General features: G+C 37.9%; 2 protein-coding genes across 2 annotated transcripts; one reads left to right on the top strand and one right to left on the bottom strand.

Moving 5' to 3' along the window:
• Nucleotides 1-2,421: 2,421 nt before the first annotated feature.
• On the top strand, nt 2,422-9,200 carry LOC110780426 (uncharacterized). Its single transcript, XM_056832173.1, has 11 exons — nt 2,422-2,725; nt 2,813-4,014; nt 4,105-4,288; nt 4,388-7,428; nt 7,525-7,538; nt 7,722-7,881; nt 7,962-8,235; nt 8,315-8,402; nt 8,498-8,619; nt 8,722-8,800; nt 9,116-9,200. The coding sequence occupies exons 1-11, from the start codon at nt 2,422-2,424 to the stop codon at nt 9,198-9,200; spliced, it is 5,553 nt and encodes a 1,850-aa protein (XP_056688151.1).
• A 1,407-nt stretch (nt 9,201-10,607) lies between these two features.
• On the bottom strand, nt 10,608-14,432 carry LOC110780212 (probable aquaporin SIP2-1). Its single transcript, XM_021984638.2, has 3 exons — nt 13,991-14,432; nt 11,082-11,342; nt 10,608-10,984 (listed from the first exon to the last, which is right to left on the bottom strand). The coding sequence occupies exons 1-3, from the start codon at nt 14,282-14,284 to the stop codon at nt 10,823-10,825; spliced, it is 717 nt and encodes a 238-aa protein (XP_021840330.1). The 5' UTR covers nt 14,285-14,432; the 3' UTR covers nt 10,608-10,822.
• Nucleotides 14,433-26,583: the final 12,151 nt, after the last annotated feature.

Genomic DNA, 26,583 nt, shown 5'->3' with positions numbered 1-26,583 from the left:
GTAACTGAAAATCACATCATAGAAACAATTAACCATACAGAAAGACACGTGGAAGTTCACTTTTGATTAGAAATTAAATTCTTTTACCATTTTCAGCTACTCCTGCTATAATTCAAAATCACTACAACTATCATTACAAGTAGTACTAACGTGTTCATCAAAACTTGAATCAATAAACCATAATTCAATTGAGCAGAAGCATAATTCAATTTCTCATCAATGCCCAATTCCAAGGGTATTATGAAAGAAACATGTGAAATCAATTAATGAAAAAGGGATGGGAAAGGAAGGCCAACTACAACTACAACTAGGTTGGGTTTCTAGCTAATACCAACATTTAATACCAATCATGGCCAATTCCAGGTAAATGATATTGGTTATCAACTACTTTTCAGTCACATTCTCCCAATTGTACTTTTTAAACTATATTTTTACATATCATATTGTAATTAACTGAGATAACTACAAAATTTGGCCAATCGTACTCTGACACAACATCTCAAAAGAGAGCAAACATACCTACAATTAAACATTAAAAAATCAACCTTTAACATGAGAAATCAAACCAATTAATCAAATTCAATAAAACAACTTTATAACCAAGATCATTTTATCCAATCAAAGTAATCAATAATCATATTAGATTAAAATTTTGTCCAATTTACCTCTGGATGATATTAGAGGCCATAGAACTATCTCGACCAGCGCCTCGACCAGCGCCTCGACCAGCGCTCTCTCTCGCCATGGAGGGACAGCACATGCAAATCAAAAGTGCAAACAACTGAGTTAAGCAATAATTAAGAAAACCAAATACAACTAAAATCAAGCAACAATTAATCCGGGCCCTAAACCCTAAATAATCTATCTATTCCATAAGCCAGCTCCTGAGGTCATTCCAGTAAATTAACCCCTGCCAAAATTCAAGTTTTTGATTTAAAAAACCACACCAACAATGATGCCACACCAATTCACAAAATCCCAACAACATTGATTAATCCACAATTCAAAAAAACAAGCAGAATAAACAAGGATAAAAATTCAATGAAACATCATATAAAAATTACACAAAAACAATCAGGGACCAGAAAATCAAACGAATCTACAATAAACTCACCAGAAATTTTGATGCGCCGCCCCATCGCCTCGACCAGCGCCCCATCGCCTCGACCAGCGCCCTGTCGCCTCGACCAGCGCCTCGACCAGCGACTCGACGGCTTTCTCTCCAACACGACATGCAAATCAAGATTCCCAAAAAATTAATTAAGCAAAAATTGAGAAAACAAACCATGAAATAAATTTGCCAAGCAAACACTAAATAACCTATCTATTCTACAAATCGATATTGTGCATGAAGTAAAGTTTGATTATCAACCCAAAAACATTAAATAATCAAAACCCTAAAATTCTAAATCAATGTCAAATAAGGCAAATTTAAGACGAAAATAAGGGTAATATACCTGTGAAGGGAGAGATCCTCCTGATATTTCGATTTCATAGTGTTCGCCATTTTTCCCCTCAAAACATAAAAAGAAACCATTTTAGGTGTTGTTGAGTTTTTGAGATAGATCAAAGAAGAACCAAGTTAAAGAGAGAAAGGAATGAAGAAAAGAGAGAAGATTGCTGTATTTCATCGGCGGTGGTGAGAAAAGAGAAGGGGAAAGCTAACTAAAATGAGCGGCGATAAGAGAGAAGAGAGAAGAGAGAGAGAAGAGAGAGAAGATGAGCGGCGGTGAGAAGGAGATAGAAGTGAAAACAAATCCAAATAGGTTTAAGGAGATAAGAGCAACAAAAATGAAATTGGGCAACACGATTATTCTTTTTTTTATCTTTGAGAATGAAATGGCCAGGCCCATTCTCCGAAAAAGAAATGAATTAGCCTTATTTGCCTTATTTGCCATGGCCAAACATGAATGAATATATATCTCTTATTATCCCTTAAATATATCGAGATATATATATATATATATATATATATATATATATATATATATATATATATATATATATATATATATAATTAAATTTTTTCCTCTCTGCTTATTAGCTTGACAAGTTATGTTTGATTAGAGACCCGTTATTCATACTTTATTAAAAGGTAAATGAATAGATTTTAATTCCGTGGAAAATAAAAAATAAAAAGCATCAAACTAAAATATTTTATTTAATTTAAATTGAAATTTTTGTTTAAAGAAAAAAGAAAAATCAAAAGGAAACACAGTAAAATATTTATAGTAATTTAAATTAAAACATTCGTTCAAGTAGACAAGAAAAACAAAAAGGCATCAACATAACCATAAAAAAACTTTAAAGTAATTGTTTTTTAAAAAAGCACATTATTTAGTAAATAACTTACATTATTCACTCTCCGATATACTTCGTACAACACGTGAATTTTAATACGTGTAGTTTTAGATTTTTGTAATGGACGAGAACGAAGATCAATGTATGCAAGATCAAAGATCCATATGGAGGGATCAAAAGCGACGACAGAGAAAATCGCTCACCCCAGAACAAATAGATCGTCTAAATACCAAACGAAGACTCACTTATGCCTCTGAAAACGAATCAAATGCTATAGCATCCCCTGAGAGTCAACCCCAAAGGCCATGTTCAGAAGGGCCTATGATTGTTAACAACACTCCCAACACTTTGGGAGCTCGAAGGGCTATGGCAGACATCACTAATCGTGCCAATAATGTCACGACAGGATGTGAAAGACGTGAACGTAAGTAATCCGAACATAAAAGATTCATTTAAGTATGTAAAAATTACCACTTACCTAACTAATCAAAAACACGATTTGATAATGCAGTGCAACCTATTGATGAACTTCGTTTACTCGATACTCGGGCAAATCTAGAAAATCGATTTTTTAGCGTCGGTGAAGGTAGGGCAACAAATCTGACAATATCATACCCAACATCAAACTCAAGAGATATGCCCAATCGATTCTTTTGTGTTGGCGAGAGCAGTACAGCCAATGCACGTATACCAGACCCTACTTCAGACGATGGAGACATGCCGCATTTTGTTGAGGCGGAGAATGAAATACGCATTCCGGGCCTATTATTCAATGTCGGTGAATGTCATGCAGTCGACACCAACAACATATCAAACCCTATCTCTGATGATATAAGGGTTTGGACAGTAGGGAGAACTGGTTACAGAAATTGTGCAAGAAATTACCACGAGAGTCATGGGGTTCCTATATTCAGTTTGCCATCCATGAAAACATGTCCACATTGCCAGGCACGCCTTTTCCATTGTGAATCTACTGAACTATGTTGCTTAAGCGGGAAGGTTAACTTACCTGATTTTCCATTGTCCGCTGATATGCTTGATCTATATTCTGATCAATCGGAATATGGGACTCATTTTAGGCAAAATATTCGTAAATACAACCACGTATTTTCATTCACTTCAATGGGAGTTCATTTAGATGACGAACTAGCAAATGCACGTCAAGGCGTGTACACATTTCGTGCACAAGGTTCAATTTACCATCGCATTGGAGGTTTCTTACCTTTGAATGCAGAAGATCGTCCCCGGTTTCTTCAACTCTACATTTACGATACTGAGCATGAAAATGAAAATCGTGCAGCCGAGAACTCATCATTGCGGCTCGAAGTCATCGACAGAATCAAGAATATTTTGAATGCTCACAATCCTTTTGTCCACAATCTTCGTCATCTTGCTCAGCGTAGTGACTTAAATGATTGCAAATTTGTCATCAAAGAGCAACCTACAAATAAACATCAATACTCAATGCCGACAGCTTCCCAAGTAGCAGCAATTGTCGTTGGCGGTGATGACATTTCCAACTTGAAAGATAGGGATATCATGATAGAGTCAGTAACTGGGCAACTGAGTTATATCAAAGACACTGCCGGTTATTATGACCCATTGCAGTATCCTCTACTTTTTCCTTATGGTTCTTACGGCTGGGATTTAAACAGTCGAAGTTCCACTGGTAAAAAGTTGACATGCCGGGAATTCTATGCATACATGTTTCAGGTGCATATTTCTAATAACTCTTTTTAAGCCTTATCCTAAAAATTGTATACTTATACCTTTTCTGACCAAAACAAGTATTTTGTGATATAGATGCGTCAAAATCTTGATTCTCTAATCTTGAGAGGCGGTCGTCTACTCCAACAATTTGTTGTCGATAACTGTGTAAAAATGCAAGCCAATAATTTGAGGTGGATTGCACTCAACCAAGATAAGATACGTGCTGATTTATACAAGGGTTTAGAGGATTCTTTACATGCTGGAGAGCATAACACAGGTCCACATTTAATTAATTAAATTGATTATATTACACTCAATATAGTTCATACATTGTTTCACATGCAATAAGGTTTGTGTGTATAATGTCCATTTGCAGAAAATGTTGGACGACGGACCATACTACCATCTTCATTCGTAGGAAGTCCAAGAGATATGCACCAGAGGTATCAAGATGCCATGGCATTGGTTCATAAGTTCGGCAAGCCCGATTTATTTCTTACAATGACATGCAATCCGTCTTGGCCAGAGATACAATCAGAATTGTTGGCCGGACAAGTACCAAACGATCGTCCAGACCTGTTGACACGGGTTTTTCATGCTAAACTTGAAGAGTTGAAAAAGGATGTTTTAGAAAGGGGCATCCTCGGAACGGTTGTTGCTTATGTATATGTGATTGAATTCCAAAAGAGGGGTCTTCCGCATGTTCATATGTTATTGATTCTTGATCAGAATGACAAGCTAACCACTCCGGATGACTTTGACAAGATTGTGAGAGCAGTAATTCCCGATGAACAAGTGGAACCAAAATTGTATAAGGTAGTTCTTAAACACATGATTCATGGCCCATGTGGTGTTCTCAACCACAAATCCCCATGTATGAAACAAGGAAGTTGTAAGAAAGGATTCCCCAAGGAATTCTCCAATGATACAAAGCAAGGCAATGACTCATATCCTCTTTATCGCCGTCCACAAGATCGTCCAGCAGTACCATTGCGTGAAAATTCACGAGTTCGTGTAGATAATCGGTGGGTAGTCCCATATAATCCATTTTTGCTCCTAAAATATGATTGCCACATAAATATTGAGATATGCAGCAGCATCAAGTGTGTCAAATATCTGTATAAGTACATCCATAAGGGTTCAGATAGAGTCTCTATGGAAGTTCATAACGGAGATGAGATTGCACAATATGTTGATGCACGGTGGATTTGTGCACCCGAAGCTATGTGGAAACTTTACAAATTTCCCATGACTAGAATGTGTCCTTCCGTAGACCGTTTGCAGGTTCATTTGCCAAACATGCATCAAGTGAGGTTTGAAGCGAACCAACCAATCTCAAGCGTGTTAGAGAACCCAAGAAACTCTAAGACGATGCTCACTGAATTTTTCAAGATGAATTCGATTGATCCAAATGCAAGGAGATATCTTTATCGAGAATTTCCAGAGCATTACAGGTGGTTATCGACTTCACGTGAATGGCAAAAGAGAAAAAGTTCACAACGGGTTTTGGGTCGATTGTATGTAGCTTCACCGTTGGAAGGAGAACGGTTTTATATGAGAATGTTACTCAATCATGTGAGGGGGCCTACGTCGTTTGAACATTTAAGAACGGTCAATGGTGTCATACACCCAACATTCAGGGCTGCAGCTGAAGCCCTCGGTCTAATCGAAAATGATGAAAGCATTCGTCAATGTCTTTCAGAGGCATGTTCGGTACGAATGCCAACTGCATTACGTCGATTATTTGCAACCATCTTGATATATTGTCAACCAACAGGATTGCGTTCACTGTGGGATGAGTTTTTCCCTTACATGGTTGAGGATTATCCAACTTCCAACACAACAAACAATTGTGTTTTTCTCACTAACAAACTTTTGCAAGACTTGGATAGGTTATTACGACCGCTAAGAAAAAAGATTTCTGACTACACGGAGTTACCAAGTTTACCTGAGAGTACTGATGACATAGACGAGCTTCCTTCTATCATAGAGGAGTACTTTTCTATTCCGGTTCCAGATGAGGATTTAGCATGTGTTGCCACTCTCAATAGTGACCAACAAATTGCATACGATACAATAATGAATGCTGTCATTTCAAAGGCTGGTTGTTCTTTCTTTGTTGATGGTCCTGGCGGCACCGGAAAAACATTTTTATATAGAGCCCTTCTTGCTACTGTAAAAAGTAGAGGCGAAATAGCTATTCCCACTGCAACATCTGGAATTGCAGCAACGTTGTTGCACCAGGGAAGAACATCACATTCAACTTTTCAGCTTCCACTTAATCCAGATAGCTCATCAACTTGCTCATTCACCAAACGTTCTAAAACTGCAATTCTCCTAAAAAATTCTTCCATTATCGTATGGGATGAGGCCCCAATGACACACAGATATCAATTTGAAGCTGTTGATCGGTCACTCAAGGATTTAATGGGGAACGACTTGCCGTTTGGGGGGAAAATTATTGTGTTCGGTGGTGATTTCAGACAGGTTTTACCGGTGGTTCGAAATGGAACTAGAGCTCAAATGATTGACGCATCTTTTGTCAGGTCCCCTATGTGGAGACACATTCGTATTTTGCATTTGAGAGAAAATATGAGATCAATTGATGATAACGGCTTTGCTAATTTCTTACTCTCTGTTGGGAACGGTAATGAACCTACTGTTTCAGATCAGATGATAAGGTTACCGACTGGCATGATTATACCAACAGTGGCAGATAGTTCGATCGAGGCTTTGATCGACCAGGTCTTTCCAAGTTTAAGTGAGCACGTTGGTGATGGAAATTTTATAGTTGAAAGGGCAATCATCACACCTCTAAACGAAGACGCTGATAGGATAAATAATAAGGTTGTCGAAAAGTTTCTCGGAGAAGGAAAAACGTACTATTCGTTTGACTCTGTTCCTGAAGATAAGAGAAATTTGTATCAACAAGAGTTTTTGAATTCGATTTCTGCGTCGGGATTACCTCCTCATGCTCTCACCCTGAAACCTGGGGTACCTTTAATGCTTTTGAGAAATATTGATCCTAAAAATGGTCTTTGCAATGGAACACGGTTGCTTTGCCATTCATTAAAGGAAAATTTCATTGATGCTGAGATATTAACCGGACATTCTAGGGGAAACAGAGTGTTTTTGCCAAGAATTCCCTTGAAAACTGCTGAAGATATAAAATTGCCATTCGAGATGGTCAGAAAGCAATTTCCTGTGAAGTTGAGTTTTGCCTTGACTATCAACAAGTCTCAGGGACAAACTATTCCACATGTTGGCATATACCTCCCTGATCATGTATTTAGCCATGGCCAGCTATATGTGGCATTATCACGAGGAATTTCAGAAAACACGACAAAGATCGTGATAGAAAAGGGAAAGGTCCAAGGCTGTGAAGGCATATTCACTAAAAATATTGTGTACAAAGAAGTTTTGTTGTCTTATGATTAGAGATACGAAACTAGAGTATTATTTTGTATTTCCCAGTTTTGTAATAAACGTTATTGTACTCTTGACACTGAGTAGTGTGTTACGTCAGCGTTAGCCGTATTTTTTCCAATGAATTTTATAATATATCGGACGAATTGAGGGATGTGATTTTTATATATCGGAGTAATTAAATTTATTCATGTACATAGCTTTCATATCATGTGATATCCATATTCATACATTGTGAATATCGGTTTATGTAATTCTAATTTTATTCTGAACTAACTTTACAGGATGACAGAGTACCATTATCCAACTTTTGAACATTTATATCCTAGCGGGGTACAACGATATGATGTACGAGCCCGACTAATTCGTAATTATGATATTTTCAACTACAACCACAAAGGAACAACTAAGAAAGCATGGAAAATGCTTTTTGTCGATGTTGAGGTAAATGACCATACACTTCATTCAATTTTTTCATTGAATCTGAACTATATCATAACTTTTACATGTGTTTTCTTTTGTAGGGTGAGGGCATACAGTGCAATATTTACGAGCCCGCAATTGAAAAGTTTATAGGACGGTTTCAAGAGGGATTCATTTATATACTCCTTGCTGTACAAGTGATATTTGCTGAAGGGAAAAACAAAATTGTCCCCAATTGGAAACAGATGATCATTAAAGAAGAAACAAATGTGATACGTGAAGAGGAGGATGACATTTCCATACCTTCATTCCACTATAATTTGGTTCATTTGAACAGATTAAGTTGTCACATCGACTGTACCAGTAGAGTTTATGGTACTTTTGTTGGCCTTTTTTCAATATATAGTTATCATGCATATGTCGTTTATTAATTGAAACATTGATGATCTTCTAGATGCAATGGGATTGGTCCTATACGTTTCACCAATTGAGAATATTGGTGTAGATTCATTCAAGCGAGACGTGGCAATAATGGATACAACGTAAGTCCCCTACATTATTAAAATGTTAATTACTTATCGAATTTGCCTATATTTCGATAAATTTGTCTTAATATTGTTTTACTTTCTACTTGCAGCTGGACTGTTATTAAATTAACACTTTGGAATGCTTTTGCGCACGTTCTTGATGAAAATCTTAATCATGTTGAGATTTGTCCAATCATTGTAGCATGTGGTCTGCATGTCAAGAGCTTCTATGGTACATCATTCAAATTAAATTATATAGTAAAGTCTTTTTAATATGTAGTTCAAAGTATAATATTCATATGTGATAATATTTCTAATTGATAATTACAAACAGGTACATATCTTTCCACGGGATACTACACTAGGATTTATGTTAACCCAGTTAATGAAAAAACAACATCCTTATCTACATGGTATGCACAATTTCGCATAACCTTAATATTGTTTTAATATTAATGTACAACATAACCTTAAGTATTATGCTCACAAGTTTTTTTCACGTACAGGTATACATCGGAAAAACTGGCAAGGATAAGGAGAGATTGGTTTCGTTCATCGACTTTTTCGCTAAAGTCATCGATTGATATTTCTAATACTCCCCGTATCCGATTATCTCAATTTCCAACTGTGAGAAATGTATTGTTTCTAACCTTGAAGTTTGAGTGTTGTCAATATATTAAATACGATATTATGTACTTAATTGTCTAACTTTGTTTTTTTTTTTGTAGGTACAATACTGTCGAGTTGCCGCATATGCATGTCGTGTTGATGATGTTAATAACGTCATTTATGAAGCATGCAATCGTTGCCTAAAAAAGGTTGTCATTTTTCAAGGACTATTAAAATGTCAATCTTGCAATATCAACAACACTGTAACTATCCCAAGGTAACTATCTAAATCTCTATTATACTTAAACACACATTATATATTGGTAAATATCTATAATAGTATTTTTTTTTTAATTTCTTCTTATAGGTTGCTGCTTCGACTTACCATATTTGATAAAAGTGGTAATTTGAAAGTCACGATATTACACGATCTTGCACAATACCTTTTAGGTTGTTTAGCTACTGAAGTAAAATCAGTACTTCAACAGGTTTCAATCTAATACTCTAACAACATGATTTTTTAATATAATTAACTCATGTTGTTTTTACATCTCAATATATTTTTTAACGTTCATGCAGCCTAACGGACGTAATCGAGTGATGGAAAAAGTATTTGCATGTTTCGGAAACAGAGCTTTTTCATGGGTGCTACATCCACCAACTGGAGCTTTTAATCCTGAACATTCGTATACGGTTGGTTATGTGTTACATATCGATTGGGCGGAGGAGTGCATGTGGTTAAACAAATATATTGCGAGCAAAAGAAGAAAGTGATACTCGCTATTTTGTATGTTTAATAACTATAAGTTTAGTACTTCAAATTTGGTTTTTCGATGGGATGTGTTAGTTGTATCAAAATAATGTTAAGTTTTTTAAATAGCTTTAATTGGTCATAAGATTCGATCATTCGTCATGTAAAGCTACGAGTATTATATGACCTCAATATCACAAAATATGGACTTTGCGAATGATTTTTAGTGCCAATTTTTTTTAAAATTCCGCACGCAAGAAATATTAGGCACAATAAAATTTCTAAAATGCACGCACGCATCGCGTGCATAAAATACTAGTTCCTAATCTATATCGTAACAGATTGTTATATACCTCCTTTAATATCTACACTTAAACTGTCAATTGAATGACAGAGAGGGAAACTATTTACATAAGTTATCCAATAAAAATACGATTTTAGTGTTAACTAAGAAAACTAGAAATGCATTGTTGTGCTTATTGTTGGAATATGATTTATCATGTTTATCGAGTGAAAGCTAGAAAATGCTAGGAGGTCGGCTCAAATTCGAAGAATTCTTAACAAGCCTAGCTCGAGGTGACTTTGAGCTCGAGCTCGAACTCAGTAAACTTTAACCAAACCAAGCCAAGCCATGTTAGAGTTCGGCTCAGTCCGGCTCATTCCCTGCTACTAAAAAAAACCAATACCCCCTCAAAAGAAAAAACAAAAGCCAATACAAGATTTCAGTAACATTCTGCATTATTCGAGGTTTAGATGTAGTACCAGTAGGATGCTAGACTCCTGAAAAACAATGAAAGCCTTCCAATATACGGAGTAAGAACTGGACGCAAGAATAAATAGATACAGAGCGAAGACGAAGATGGCAATGCAAGTTAACATTCTCGTATTAATATTCTGAAGACACTTTTACAGCCAGTTTTGCTGGAAGTGGATACAACAGGGAAATGTTCCCATCCATGTTACGGACTATTTAACAATTTCAAAAAATTAAAATCCTACCGATCTTCATATTTACCTGTACAAGGATTCGAAGATGAAGTTTACACACACACAAAACGTGGAGATTGTTCAAGAATCATTCTGATTTTGGTTTTGTGTCTGAAGTTTCTTTTGCTTTCGGAAACAACACCATGAATATCCATACAGCCAATAAAGTTGCCTCTATTGGAGCAAGCCAATAAACAAAAATGTGCTCCTTGGTTATGTGGTCACCGCGTGCATAAGCCCATCCCATCACCTGCATAAACAAGCAACAAAATTGACAGTTAAACAAGATTATTTAACAACTGAATTCATACACTATACAGCATACAAGATATGGTAAAGATACATACAGAAGCCGGGTTCATGCATCCACCAGTTAAGTCTGAACCAAGAATGTTGAGCGTAAGTTTAGAAATGCTAGAAATCCAAGTCTTCCTAACAAAACTCCCAGGAATGCTTCTTGCTAATGACAAGGATATTAAAACAACCATGAAGGTTAGGATTCCTTCAGTCAATGCGCCTTGATGGATGTTGACATTCAGTTTTGGTCCCCGGCTAATTTCGGGAAACATTTGAATTAGAAGCTTAACCCCATAAATGGCTCCAAACACCTGAAATGGAGATGAGTGGAATAATATGAAATAGAAAGAAGCCTACAATTCTAACAAAGTAAGGCAATCAGCAAAAGAAACAAATAGAGAAAAGGGAAGATCAAACCAAATTCTTAACAAGATTTTATAAATGTCTCCGTTGAAACTATGCTATTATAAATCCATATCCAAACAAACAAACATCTTCAACATCAACATTACCCCAAAGATCCTAAAGAGATTGTTAAACACGGGCTTGGGCCGCACCCGTCATCAAGAAAAAGAGTCCACTTTACAAGTTTAAGGAGGTTCCACCTTAAAACTATATTGCACTAAGGGGAGTAGCTTCTTGGCCTTATTAAGCTCCGTTTGGTAGGGAGTAAAACGATTTACATGGAAAACGATTTTCCCCTTTCAATCATTTTACGTTGTTTGGTTTGGCAAGGGATGAAAAACAATTTACATAACTCTCTCAAAGGGGGAAAAACATTTTCCATTTGAAAGGGAGGGAAACCACTTTTTCACCTTTCCTCCTTACCTCCCTCTCCCCTTTCCCCCTCAATTTTCACCATTTTCTCCAATTTTCTTTTTAGGAAAGAAACAAAGGAAAACTAGTTTGGATTTGTGTTTTCCCTTGGAAAATCAGTTTGTACTGAAAACGTTTTACACCAAACCATACAGATTAACTCTCTCATCTTTTATCAAATTGGGACACTCACAATGTGACGTTTCATGAGTTAGATCTTAACTCCCGCTTAAAGCCAAGTAAAAGGGACCGGGGGGGGGGGGGGGGGGGGGGTTGTCACATACTCACATGTTCAAAGTCCCTTTATCCATTAAAACCTTCCATATGAAAATGCGAGCAATGATATCTACTTCACAATATATAACAAGTGCATACAGTGTCGCTCCATTAAAAATGGATAAACGTGACACAAAGATAACCAGCCCAAATGAGGCATCAAATACTCTCAAGCAAAAGATAAATAAGCCTTAACTGTTTAGTCAATCTTTAAGCCCAAGGCGGCTACTTATTTAATGGAAGGAGTCACAAAGCAAACAAACTCAAAAAGGCAGAATGACAACTTTCTAAACAAAAGATAAACACAAGTGCATACAGTGTAAACACCATCTTGATCCAAAGTGAAAGAAATGTGAGTTTATTAGCTCCATTCAAAATGAACAAACGTAACACTAAGATTTAGATAACTGCTATGAATGAATCATGTCTTTATCAATAATGGCAGAAAATAGGAAGAAGAAGATTGATTTGATTAATGAAGTTCAAAGTACGGAGTAAATGATATTCAAGCTTTCGAGAGGCTTGACTTCTCTCCCAAGTGAACTCTTAAATGCTCAATACAAAACCCATCAATATACAAGTATTCAACATAACATACCCTCTCTAATATACTCTATATATAGTGATAAACTCCCTTACCCATAACTAACTTGTAAACATAATGTCTAAAGCACCCCTCGCCCTGATATCAGTTCATTGCAATAATCTGCTCAGATGAGGCATCAAATACTCTCGAGCAAAAGATGACACAATAATGAAAGTGAACGAAAGCAAACTAAAACCTTATCAAAACTCTCACATCTATCTTAATATTTTAAAACAGGAGAATTTACATGCCACTTATCACCACCTTAAGTTTCTTTTAGGAACCTTAAAGTCTTTTTTATTTTTTCAATATTTCAACTTGTTTTGTACAACTCTCCCTAATTAATCAATGTTTGATTACTTAGTTCATTGTCCTTTCAACTTTTATATCAATATCATTATTTAATTTGATTAAAAATTAATATAACCGTGCGTACACGGGCCAAAATACTAGTTTGACTCTACAACTAAAGGGGAAATGTTAATAAACCTTAACTAATTAGTCAATATGTAAGCCCAAGACGGCGACTTATTTTATGAAAGGAGAAATAAGCAAACAAACTCACAAAGGCAGAATGACAAATTTCGAAACAAATGATTTTTTTTTTTTGGTGTACCATCCGGTTCACCCTTAGGGCTAATCCGGATTCGGGGCGAGTTCTGAGTGGATAGGTTCCATTCCCCTCCCAATTGTTGTTGCGGGGGATCGAACACAGGTCCTCCCTACCAAGTTCAGCCTCAATCACCACTGAACCAACAGTCAATTGGTCTTTCGAAACAAATGATAAACTCAGCACTTTCCTGTTTAGTCCCAACAAATAAAGAATCCTTCATATAACAATGCTTCAAATACAATCACAATGATCTTGCTTCGAATACAAGCGCAAATGCAGAACGACATCCGACCCAAATAAACCGTGCACATAATTACATAAACAATATCACCAATTTAGTAGTACTCAAACAGAGATTCCCAATTAAGGCCCCAATTCTAATAAAAATCAAATCTTTTGTAAAGTTCAAATCTCAATCCAGGACTTTCAACCATTGACAAAAAATTCAAAAAAACGATATTATCAGCAAAGTCAGGAAGACACAATCTTCAAATAACCACCAAATTGTATCAAATAGGAACTCGGAAAAAAAAACCCAATCAATTTAAGAACAAATAAAAAAGAACAAAACTTTACTAATTACAAACCAACCAAATAATCCAAAAAAACAGAATACCCAATAAATAATTCAATCAAAATGGCTAAAACAAAGTGGTGAGAAAATAAACCTGAGCTGGGATTCTTGCGCCAATGGTGAACAGAAAGCGACTAAAACCCCCAGAAATGGCACCACCCAAAATAGTAAGAGGATTATAAGCAGCGCCTCCCGCAAATTTACCCAAAATCGCGAAAAAGAAGAGATTTACGAGAGAGAAACAGAGCTTGACAATATCTCCGGTAAAATTATGTTCGAATCCCAGAAAATTGTAGACAAAGATTTTAACAAAAACACTGGAACATACCCACATGAACGATAATGCGAAATCCGAGATTAACAACAACCCTTTTCTCGTTTCACCCATTGTTTTTTTGTTTGTTTAATATGAATCAAATTCACCTTCTTTTTCTTCCTTTTTGTTATTGCTAATTTTCTCTATCTTTAGACTTTCACCAGCATATTGTTCTCAACTTCTCAATTTCTCATGTTCTGTATTTCTCATGTTCTGTATTTGAACCCACAAAATATTATATTCGGTAGTGGTTATGTGGTTAATGGTCTTATTCCAATGGGCCTGATTTAGCAATCGTTTGTTTGTCGGTTTATGTAGCCAACTTGGCACACATGGGAAAAGGAATAATAGAACTCAACATATGTAATTTCATTACATGTCATGGTTAAAAAAACGGTATTTTATACTTGATGTCGCCAATGGGGCGAACCTTATAGTAACCCCTTCTTCCTCAACGGATAGCAAATAGTATTTCCTCCGTCCTATATTAGTTGTTACACTTATCTTTACACAAAGTTTTAGGTGATAAGTGGTTATTTGATCATCAATTCTTATTTTATTGAAAAAGTATATGAGATAGGAGTTAGTAGGGTATTTTTTAATTGAATGAGAGAGGGTGTGGGGACCAAAAAAGTTTTTGTGGGAAAAGAGAGACAATATGATATAATAATGGCAAATTTGTCAAAAACTACCTTATAAAATATGATTTTTGCGAAAAACTACCTTATAAAAAAAATGTTGTCATAAACTACCTTATAAAAAATTTATGTTGTAAGATACTACCTTTTCCCAAATTACGAACGTTTGATTGAAATTTCGGGATTGACTTTACCATATATATGTCACGTGCCATTTAATTACGTCTTTCCCGTTAGATGTCGCGTAATATGCACCTAGTAAAGTCAACGTCGTAATTTTGAATTAATGCTCATAATATGGCCAAAGGTAGTATCTTACAACATAAAATTTTTATAAGGTAGTTTATTACAACATTTTTTTTATAAGGTAGTTTTTCGCAAAAATCATATTTTATAAGGTAGTTTTTGACAAATTTACCTATAATAATTGTAGGGTCATTTCTAATTTAGAAATGTAACAACTAATCTGGGACGGACGAAAAAGGAAAGTGTAATAACTAATCTTGGGCGGAGGGAGTAACAAATATGGAACCCCCTGACCCCAATCCCCTCTCCCCCTTCCTGACCCCTCTCGACCAGACATGCCTATCTCCGGGTACAACCTCCACATTCGTTCCGTCCAATCCTACCGCCGACATCCTTTCTACCAGCCACCCCCACCCCATGGAACCCAACCACGGGTAACAAAACCAAGCTCACCCCAACCAATGAATGTTGACAACCAACTAACCCATTAACCGTTTTCATTAAAGAAATTCTCATGGCGGAATTGCCTACCCTAACAAACACCATCCCCACAACTCCCCCAAACTTGTTTCCTAGGGGCTTTGATAAGTCTATTGATGTAATTGTTCCTTTCTCACAGGATGTTCTGTAAGCAATTCACAACCCATGGAAGTCGGCTATTATCCTCAAAGTCATAGGGAACTCTTTCTCGGTGGAGTTCCTATCAAGCCAGTTAAGAAAGTTATGGGAACTCAAATCGTTGCCGACCTTAATTGGTCTAGGAAAGGGCTTCTACTCCATCAAGTTACCAACTATAGAAGGAGTGCAAAAATTGTTGGAAGATGGACCATGGTTTGAGAATGGGTATTACCTCTCTGTAAGAAGATGGGAACCAGAGTTTCGCCCCTCTACCGCAAAATGCACCTCGGTGCCAAAATGGTATGATTTGTCGGAACTCCCGGTCGAATTTCACCACCTGGATGTATTCAAAGCGATAGGTAACGCAATTGGAAAGTTTGCAAAAGCTGATTTCAAGGGGGCGGAATTAAACAGGGCTTCCTATGCTCGGATTTGCTGCCAAGTAGATGAGGAAACTCCAACACCTACATCGGTTTGGATAGGGGGCTTTAAGAAAACTCTAATAGACGCCGCCTTTTACAACATGTGTTCCGTCTGTAATGGAGTGCAATCTATTAACCATCTATTAACCATCAAGAACTCCCGTGACTTGAAGTGGTGTTTGAAGGACGTTTGTTAAGCTTCTTAGTTAGATGCTTGATTTTAGCATCTTTTTCTTCTCCATCTGCCTTTAGCCGTTCGAGAAGAACCCTCATCTCAGCAAGTTGCTCCTCCACAGTTTTCGCATTAATCACCATTACAGACGCAGTGTCTACATGTGAGAACTCAAAGGGGTCTTCGGAACCAGGTGAAGGAAATAATGCCCTTGGTCCAAGTATGCATTCTATGTTAAGTCTAATAAATGCGGTTCAGTATTAATTAACAAGTTAATAATTCAGTGAGATCAAGTGAGCTGAATGCCTAGCTAGAGGCCGCTTCAGTTCAAGTGGAATTAATGATATTAATCCACAGCTTACTCTTGACTGAACCCGTAGGGTCACACAAATAGTACGTAAACGGATCAAGTATTTAATGGCATTAAATACTCCATCTATGAATATTCGGAACCGACGGATCTTGGTTTCAGTGGGAGCTAAGATCGTCACAGGCAAGAAATGAATACTCCGGAAACGATGATATTGCCGGAAACGGAAATATGGATCGTATCGGAAATATAAATATTATCCAAGTCGTAGATGTTGCCGGAAACGGAAACATGGTACGTATCGGAAAATATTATCGGAAATGGAAATATTGCCAGAATCGGAAATATTGCCGGAAACGGAAATATTGTCAGAATCGGAAATATTACCGGAATCGGAAAATAATTCCGGAAACGGAAATATTAAATATTTGTTCGAAACGGAAATTAATTCCGGAATCGGAAATATTAAATATTGTTTGTATCGGAAATGAATTCCGGAATCGGAAAATTTAATCGGAAGCACATCGTACGAATAAGCATCGGACGAGGCCTGCCGGACGAGGCCCAGCACGAAGCCAGGCCATCGCCCAGCAAGCCAAGCGCGCCGCACAAACAGCCACGCCAGGCCCAGCGCAAGGCCAGGCCCAGCAGGCTGCGCAGCGCGCACAGCGCGCACAGCACGCGCAGCGCGCAGCGCGCGCGGGCGCTGTGTGGGCTGCTGCTCGCGCGCACGCATGGGGGCCCATCGTGGCTGCCGTGCGTGTGTGTGCAAGTGTTTGTGTTCGTGCACGTTTCCTAAAACATGCAGAGTTCGGTTAATGATTAAATTCCTAATTCTATTTGATAAATTAATTAAATTAGAGTTCTTGTAGGATTCTAGGTTTAATTAATTTGTATCTGAATAGGATTTCGATTCCCTTTCCATACCCCTATAAATATGAGGCTAGGGCTCACAATTTATAACAAGTTTCAAAGTATTCAAAAAGTGAGTTTTTGAGAGAAAATTAAAACACACATCTTGCTCATAAAAGTGCCGAAATTTTCTAGTACCTTAAGGGCGATTCTAGTTGGTCAATCTTAAGGCGGATCCGGACGTGCTGTGGACTATCTACGGAGGGACGACACTTGGAGTCCTAAAGACTTGTTCTTGTTCGGTTCGGGCGCAGCTAGGGAGGGCACGCAACAAAGAGTATGCATCTAAATTATGCTATATGATTATGTGTAAATAATATGTTGTCCTGGGTTAATGGTTGTTTCCGCATGATCTATGTAATGTCATATGTATCATAACCTAACAGTGGTATCACGAGCCCCTTATTATTTTCATAATCTAAATTGCATGAACATGGTTAAATATTACAAATTTGCAAGAATTAAAAGGGGTGATTAATTTTCGTAATTGTTAATTAATTGCAAATTGCGTTTATTTAATTATACGTACGCAGTTTTTCGGCAGTTTCTTCGTTACTCATCCGAATTGAGTGATTTTTGTGTCAATTCCGCATGTAAAAGGCTTTCTAAAATATTGACAAAAATAGTATTTTTCTGCCGAACCCAGAATTCTCAAATTCGAAGCCTAACTATGACTTTTCGAAGGTTTTAGTTTTTCGAATGCAAAATTTCGTAAATTTAAGATGTTAAATTAAATATTTGCGATTCTTGTTGATAAATCTTGAATTTTTGATTGACCTACTGCATATGTTTAACAAGTTTGAATGCCTAGTCTTGTTAATTATGCAATCTAATTTGTAATTATGATTAATTTGTTGAAAATTAGAATAATTTAGAATTAATTTGATTTTCATAATTAATTGTAATTTAATTAGAAACCTATGATTAAAAACCACCATAAAAATTGTAAATTTATGATAAATTTTAAATTTTTATGACCTAGACTTGAATCCATAACAATCGGAAATCAATTGGATAATAAATTTTCGATTTTTTCGCCTTAAAATTATGAAATTAATATTATTTATTAATTTGTCATTAATTTTAAATATAAATTTTAAATTTTTATGCGATTCGTTCATAAAACTTGCACGCACGAAGCAATGGACGCTTCGTGTTACCCTTAAGGGGTGTTGTATAATGCGGGCATGCGACGACGAGCAAGGGAGCTCGTCGCCCGTGCGGCACGAATGCAATGAGCAAGGGCGTAGTGCACGAGCACAAGGCAGCAGCCCTGCCTTGTGTCGTGTGCCACGAGCAATGGACGAATGGGCATGGGCGAAGGGCGAGCCAAGGCAGTCGCGTGTGGGCAGCAAGCGAGCTGCGCCACAACGCGCGCTGCCTCGCACAAGAGCGCGCAGCCTCGCGCGCAGCGAGCGCAAGCTCGCGTGCCACGAGCGCTGCGCCCAGCATTGCTCGCGCGCACAGCCAGCATTGCTCGCGCGCACAGCGAGCGATGTCGCGCGCCCAGCGAGCGATGGCTCGCGCGCCCAGCGAGCGATGTCGCGCCCGCACTGCGAGCGATAGCTCGCGTGCGATGAGCGCTGGCGCGCGCAGCGAGCACCAATGCGTGCGGAGGCTTGCGATGGGGATGCAGCAGCTATGCGACGAGCGCATGGGCTGCGCGCACATGGCCAGCAATGGCTGTGTGCGTGCGGCCCATGGGCGTGCAACGCGTAGGGTGTTTGCGTTACGATTAAAGATCGTTTTGAATGTTTAATTTGAAAATTTCAGTTCACGTAATTTTAATTAATTTTAAAATTAATAATTTAAATTATTTTCTTGGATTTTAATTTTGAATATTGTAATTATAATAAATTTTATTTATTCTAATTATTTTACTAAAATGAAAATCATGAATTAATTTAAATACGACTGAAATTAAATTAAACTTTTTGGATTCAATTATAAATTTATATGAGCTTTAAATTTTAATTAAATTTGTATGTTTCCGGTTAGACTAGAAATACATTTTTATGTTTAAAATTAGTAAAGCATATAAATTTATTGGTTTAAGTGGGAGCGCTTTTTAGTCATAAACTCTTGATTAGGTCTACAAATCCTTAAGGTTAAAACGACTTGATTAGAATTAATAAGGACTGAATAATTGGTAGATTATTGGTGCCCTTGATTAATTGCTGCAAATGTTTACGTGATGCATAATGTGTTTTACTAACCAGCTATGTGGGCCATTCATGATAATGAATGGGTGAATGGTATATATTGTATATGTACTGTTTTGCAGGTTATGAAGTGACTAGTATGGCCCAAATAGGATAGAAAATATGGTCTGCGTACCATTAATTTGAATGTAATTGGTCTGAAGTACCAAAGTTATTTTTCAATTCAAATATGGTCTGCGTACCATCAAATAGTTGTAATTAGTTATAGCTTATCCTATTTGAAGAAAATGGTGCCTCCCACGGAGATTTTCAAGACGGACTTTGAAGTTAAAGCTTCAAGATGAAGTCGGGCATACTAGATCACAAATATCTTATGCATGTTTTAAGTTATTTATTGCTTTTAAATATGTCTTAAAATGCATGAGATCAAAAGCTTGATTATGTTGCATGATTAAGGATTTTAGTTCACTTAAAATCTAACCAACATAGTAAGAGCCTTAGGTTCCAAACTTAAAAATTGAGTTAAAAGGTGCCATGCCAAAATATACACTTGCTTGGATATCCTTTACATCAATCTAGTAATAGTTTTCGCTCAGCGAGGTGTTACTTATTGGTCCTAAAGGGGCAAGGTACACAAATAATTGTGAGTACATGTTAGTTTTGGTGAAACTCAACGATATAAGTAAGGAGTCCTTTTATGTCGTGGCAAATTCGATAGGTTTACCTAATAAGTTCTTAGACGTACCTATCAACCAAGAATAGTTTCTAGACTATTAGCAAAAGGCTTTTGCTTACCTAAGATGTTCTAGGATTAAGTCGACAAACTGTGCTTAGTTCTTCAATGATTTTAGGATCTTGGAATCATTTTATTCACACCTGCCGGAACACATAATTTGAATAAAATGCTTAATAAACATTGAATTATGCATGTATGCTAGAATTTAAGTTTATTAAGAGAAACTGTGAATGGTTATTTATTTGTTTATTCTTTTCAATTGTAGTTTTTAATATGGCAAACAACAATTCATTCAACATTCGATCAATTCTCGAAAAGGAGAAGTTGAACGGGAAAAACTTCCTTGACTGGCAAAGGAACTTGTAAATAGTTCTTATGCAGGAAGAAAAGGAGTATGTCCTGGATGAGGCGATGCCCGAAGCTGCAGGCGACGGGGTCACTCAGGCAGCCCTCAATCGTTGGATTGATGCCAACAAGGATGTGAAATGTCTAATGCTCGCCACCATGAGTGCGGATCTGCAGAAAATGTTCATCAACTCAGATGCTTTCACAATCATCAGTGAGTTGAAGAACATGTTCCAAGATCTGGCTCGAGTCGAAAGATTCGAGACTCATAGGCAAATTCTTGAGACCAAGCTTAAGAAAGGCAAGCCCGTAAGTCCACATGTTCTCAAAATGATTGGACTCATTGAGAATATGAGTCGGCTGGATCAGCAATTTTCTCAGGAAATGGCTATAGACACAATCCTACATTCTCTTCATAGCGGGTATGATCAGTTCAAACTGAACTACAGTATGAATAGTCTGGACAAAACGCTCACTGAGCTTCACGGTATGCTGAAGACCGCTGAAAAGACGCTCAAAAGTGATAAGCAGGATGTGCTTATGGTGCGTGGGGGCAAGTTCAAGAAATCTGGAAAGAAGAGGAATGCTAAGAAAGGTGGCAACAAGGCCAGCCCAACTAAGCAAACTGGCGCCAAATCTGCAAAGAGGAAGGTCAGTCAACCCACTTCTGAATCCGAATGCTTCTACTGCAAGAAGAAGGGGCATTGGAAGAGAGATTGCTTGAAGCTAAAGGAAGATCAGAAGAACGGAACAGTCGTTCCATCTTCAGGTATTTTCGTTATAGACTGTATACTTGCTAATTCAACTTCTTGGGTATTAGATACAGGTTGTGGCTCACACTTATGTTCCAATCCACAGGGACTAAGAAGAAGTAGAAAGTTAAGCAAGGGTGAAGTCGACCTACGAGTGGGAAATGGAGCACGGATTGCTGCATTAGCCGTAGGAACTTACTATTTGTCGTTGCCCTCCGGGCTAGTTTTGGAACTGGAAGAATGTTTCCATGTTCCAAGTCTTACTAAAAACATCATTTCAGTTTCTTGCTTAGATGCTAAGGGATTTTCCTTTTTAATAAAAGACAATAGTTGTTCGTTTTATTTTAAAGAGATGTTTTATGGATATGCTAGATTAGTCAATGGACTTTATTTATTAGATCACGACAAACAAGTATATAACATAAATACCAAAAAGGCCAAAAAGGATGATTCAGATCTCACCTATCTGTGGCATTGTCGATTAGGTCATATAAACTTGAAACGCTTAGAAAGACTTCAAAGGGAAGGAATTCTAGAACCATTTGACTTAGAGGATTATGGTAAATGCGAATCATGTTTACTTGGCAAAATGACAAAGCAACCTTTCTCTAAAGTTGGAGAAAGAGCAAATGAACTATTGGGTTTAATCCATACAGATGTATGTGGACCAATGAGTACAAATGCTAGAGGTGGTTTCAGCTACTTTATCACTTTCACTGATGACTTCAGTAGGTATGGTTATGTCTACCTAATGAAGCATAAGTCTGAATCCTTTGACAAATTCAAGGAATTTCAGAGTGAAGTAGAGAATCAATTAGGCAAGAAGATTAAGGCACTGCGGTCTGATAGAGGCGGTGAATATCTGAGCTATGAATTTGATGACCATCTGAAAGAATGTGGAATTCTATCAGAATTGACTCCTCCTGGAACACCACAATGGAACGGTGTGTCAGAACGGAGGAACAGAACCTTGCTAGACATGGTCAGGTCAATGATGGGTCAGGCCGAACTTCCATTAGAATTTTGGGGATATGCACTAAATACAGCTGCACTCACTATAAATAGAGCTCCGTCTAAAGCTGTCGAAAAGACTCCATACGAATTATGGTTTGGAAAGCCTCCAAATGTGTCTTTTCTTAAGATTTGGGGATGTGAAGTATACGTCAAACGATTAATTTCAGACAAACTTCATCCAAAATCTGACAAATGTATCCTTGTGGGCTATCCAAAGGAAACAAAGGGGTATTACTTCTACAATACATCTGAGAACAAAGTGTTTGTTGCTCGAGATGGTGTCTTTTTGGAGAAGGATCACATTTCCAAAATGACAAGTGGGAGAAAAGTAGACCTCGAAGAAATTCGAGTCGAACAACAAACTCTAGAGAATGCTCAAGATGACATTCAGGATGAAACTCAGAGATCTTTAGAAGAATCTGGTGAGAATCATGGTCAATCTAGAAATGTTACCCCGCGTAGATCGCAAAGATATAGATCTCAACCGGAAAGGTACTTAGGTATTTTGACGAACGAGAGCTATGACGTTCTATTACTTGAAAGTGATGAACCTGCGACTTACAAGCAAGCTATGACGAGCCCTAGCTCCAAGCAGTGGCAAGAAGCCATGCAATCTGAATTAGACTCCATGTCTGAAAACCAAGTATGGGATTTGGTCGATTTGCCAGATGGCTACCAAGCCATTGGAAGCAAATGGGTTTTCAAACTGAAAAAGGACAAGGATGGGAAACTTGAAGTTTTCAAAGCTAGATTGGTCGCAAAAGGTTACAGGCAAGTCCACGGTGTGGATTACGATGAAACCTTTTCACCAGTTGCAATGCTAAAGTCTATTCGAATAATGTTAGCAATCGCTGCATATTACGATTACGAAATATGGCAGATGGATGTCAAAACTGCTTTCTTAAATGGCGTTTTAACAGAAACTGTGTTTATGACACAGCCTGAAGGTTTTGAGGATCCAAAGAATGCTAAAAAGGTATGCAAGCTAAAGAAGTCAATCTACGGATTGAAGCAGGCATCCAGGAGCTGGAATATACGTTTTGATGAAGCAGTCAGTGACTTTGGTTTCATCAAGAACGCAGACGAATCTTGTGTATACAAGAAGGTCAGTGGGAGCAAAATTGCTTTCCTAGTATTATATGTCGACGACATATTGCTTATCGGAAATGACATTCCTATGTTGAACTCTGTCAAGATTTGGCTTGGGAAATGTTTTTCGATGAAGGATCTAGGAGAAGCACAGTACATATTGGGCATCAAGATTTACAGAGATAGATCTAAAAAGATGATTGGACTTAGTCAAAGCACTTATATCAATAAGGTGCTTGATAGGTTCAAGATGGCGGACTCCAAGCGAGGCTACCTACCCATGTCTCATGGAATGACTCTAAGCAAGACTCAGTGCCCAAAAACACTTGATGAGCGTAGACGAATGAATGGGATTCCATATGCATCATTGAATGGTTCAATAATGTATGCTATGATATGTACACGCCCAGATGTTGCGTACGCACTCAGTGCTACGAGCAGATACCAGGCAGACCCAGGAGAGGCGCATTGGACTGCTGCCAAGAATATTCTGAAGTACCTGAAAAGGCACAAAGATGACTTCCTGGTCTATGGTGGAGATGATGAATTAATTGTTAAAGGCTATACGGACGCAAGTTTCCAAACCGACAAAGATGATTTTAGATCACAGTCTGGGTTTGTCTTCTGCCTCAACGGAAGAGCAGTAAGCTGGAAAAGTGCTAAGCAAAGCACCATTGCGGATTCTACAACTGAAGCGGAGTACATTGCTGCACATGAAGCAGCAAAGGAAGCTATATGGCTAAGGAAGTTCATAGGAGAACTTGGTGTAGTCCCCTCCATTAAAGGACCAATAGCCCTGTATTGTGATAATAACGGAGCTATTGCACAGGCAAAAGAGCCTAGACACCACCAGAGAGTCAAGCATGTACTTCGTAGATTTCACCTTCTACGAGAGTTCGTTGAAAGAAAAGAAGTCGAGATAAGCAAAATTGGAACTGATGACAACATATCAGATCCATTAACTAAACCTCTGCCGCAGGCGAAGCACAACTCGCACACTGCAGCTATGGGAATCAAGCATATTGGAGAATGGCTTTGATGTCTCTGTTTAATGTTTTAAAGTTTTAGAGTTTAAATCTTTGTAAAACATTATTGGTTAATCATTCACAATAAATGAAAAGAATTCATTTTTCTATTTAATTTGTGGTTTATTAAATGATGAGTCCCTTCAATTTGACGATATATTCAAGATAGACTGTCAGGACCAGTCCTGTGACTAAGAAATGTCTATCAAGTGAACTTGAATGTCAAAGGTTGAAAATGGTCCCTAATCGAAGTTTTCTATAAAATTGGACGCATAGAAAACGTTAAACGATTAGAATGCAAGATGACTAGTAGTTCTGTTTCTTGAACTATGTGGACATGGCAATGTCATAATCATTTGCATAGATACTTACTTTGGGAAGACTAGTATCGGACAAGACCTATGAAACTTTACTGTAAGAGATGAAAGTCTGTCATAAGGAAATTTCATTAAATTATTAGACACTAAATCCTCAATACCTGAGTGATTTGAGATTACTTGTTTGAGAACTGGTTGCTTTGACGTTGACCAACCGTCGCACCGTAAAAGGAGGCTATAAAGGCAACGCTCAGGTAATCACCTATCAAACGAAGTCTAATCTCAAGATCGCAAGATTGGGATTGTCCTCCCATAAATCGGGATGAGATGCTTAAAAGTTGTACAAGGCCACTCGGAGAGCTAGAAACTGTGAAATGCATGGCCGTGCTCGGATGAATCATAGGCTATGATTATCTGTTTATTTGATCAGTTGAACTCTGAAACCGAGGAACACCTCTGGACGTAATAAGGATGACAACTCTTACCTTATGTTCAAGAGCAAGCATCGAGCGACAAAGGAATTAGGAAATGCACACTTGTCCCTAAGGACAAGTGGGAGACTGAAGGAAATAATGCCCTTGGTCCAAGTATGCATTCTATGTTAAGTCTAATAAATGCGGTTCAGTATTAATTAACAAGTTAATAATTCAGTGAGATCAAGTGAGCTGAATGCCTAGCTAGAGGCCGCTTCAGTTCAAGTGGAATTAATGATATTAATCCACAGCTTACTCTTGACTGAACCCGTAGGGTCACACAAATAGTACGTAAACGGATCAAGTATTTAATGGCATTAAATACTCCATCTATGAATATTCGGAACCGACGGATCTTGGTTTCAGTGGGAGCTAAGATCGTCACAGGCAAGAAATGAATACTCCGGAAACGATGATATTGCCGGAAACGGAAATATGGATCGTATCGGAAATATAAATTTTATCCAAGTCGTAGATGTTGCCGGAAACGGAAACATGGTACGTATCGGAAAATATTATCGGAAATGGAAATATTGCCAGAATCGGAAATATTGCCGGAAACGGAAATATTGTCAGAATCGGAAATATTACCGGAATCGGAAAATAATTCCGGAAACGGAAATATTAAATATTTGTTCGAAACGGAAATTAATTCCGGAATCGGAAATATTAAATATTGTTCGTATCGGAAATGAATTCCGGAATCGGAAAATTTAATCGGAAGCGCATCGTACGAATAAGCATCGGACGAGGCCTGCCGGACGAGGCCCAGCACGAAGCCAGGCCATCGCCCAGCAAGCCAAGCGCGCCGCAAAAACAGCCACGCCAGGCCCAGCGCAAGGCCAGGCCCAGCAGGCTGCGCAGCGCGCACAGCGCGCACAGCACGCGCAGCGCGCAGCGCGCGCGGGCGCTGCGTGGGCTGCTGCTCGCGCGCACGCATGGGGGCCCATCGTGGCTGCCGTGCGTGTGTGTGCAAGTGTTTGTGTTCGTGCACGTTTCCTAAAACATGCAGAGTTCGGTTAATGATTAAATTCCTAATTCTATTTGATAAATTAATTAAATTAGAGTTCTTGTAGGATTCTAGGTTTAATTAATTTGTATCTGAATAGGATTTCGATTCCCTTTCCATACCCCTATAAA

The sequence above is a fragment of the Spinacia oleracea genome, chromosome 1 (assembly GCF_020520425.1).
Source record: "Spinacia oleracea cultivar Varoflay chromosome 1, BTI_SOV_V1, whole genome shotgun sequence".
NCBI classification, from domain to species: Eukaryota; Viridiplantae; Streptophyta; class Magnoliopsida; order Caryophyllales; family Amaranthaceae; genus Spinacia; species Spinacia oleracea.
This window is presented reverse-complemented; position numbering and strand designations above follow the sequence as displayed.

Coding starts and splice junctions, on each gene's coding strand:
- LOC110780212 (XM_021984638.2), bottom strand. CDS start 14,284: ATGGGTGAAACGAGAAAAGGGTTGTTGTTAATCTCGGATTTCGCATTA. Junction 11,343..13,990: donor GCGCAAGAATCCCAGCTCAG/GTTTATTTTCTC, acceptor TCTCCATTTCAG/GTGTTTGGAGCCATTTATGG. Junction 10,985..11,081: donor GATGCATGAACCCGGCTTCT/GTATGTATCTTT, acceptor TTGTTTATGCAG/GTGATGGGATGGGCTTATGC.
- LOC110780426 (XM_056832173.1), top strand. CDS start 2,422: ATGGACGAGAACGAAGATCAATGTATGCAAGATCAAAGATCCATATGG. Junction 4,289..4,387: donor TGCTGGAGAGCATAACACAG/GTCCACATTTAA, acceptor GTCCATTTGCAG/AAAATGTTGGACGACGGACC. Junction 8,403..8,497: donor GTGGCAATAATGGATACAAC/GTAAGTCCCCTA, acceptor TTCTACTTGCAG/CTGGACTGTTATTAAATTAA.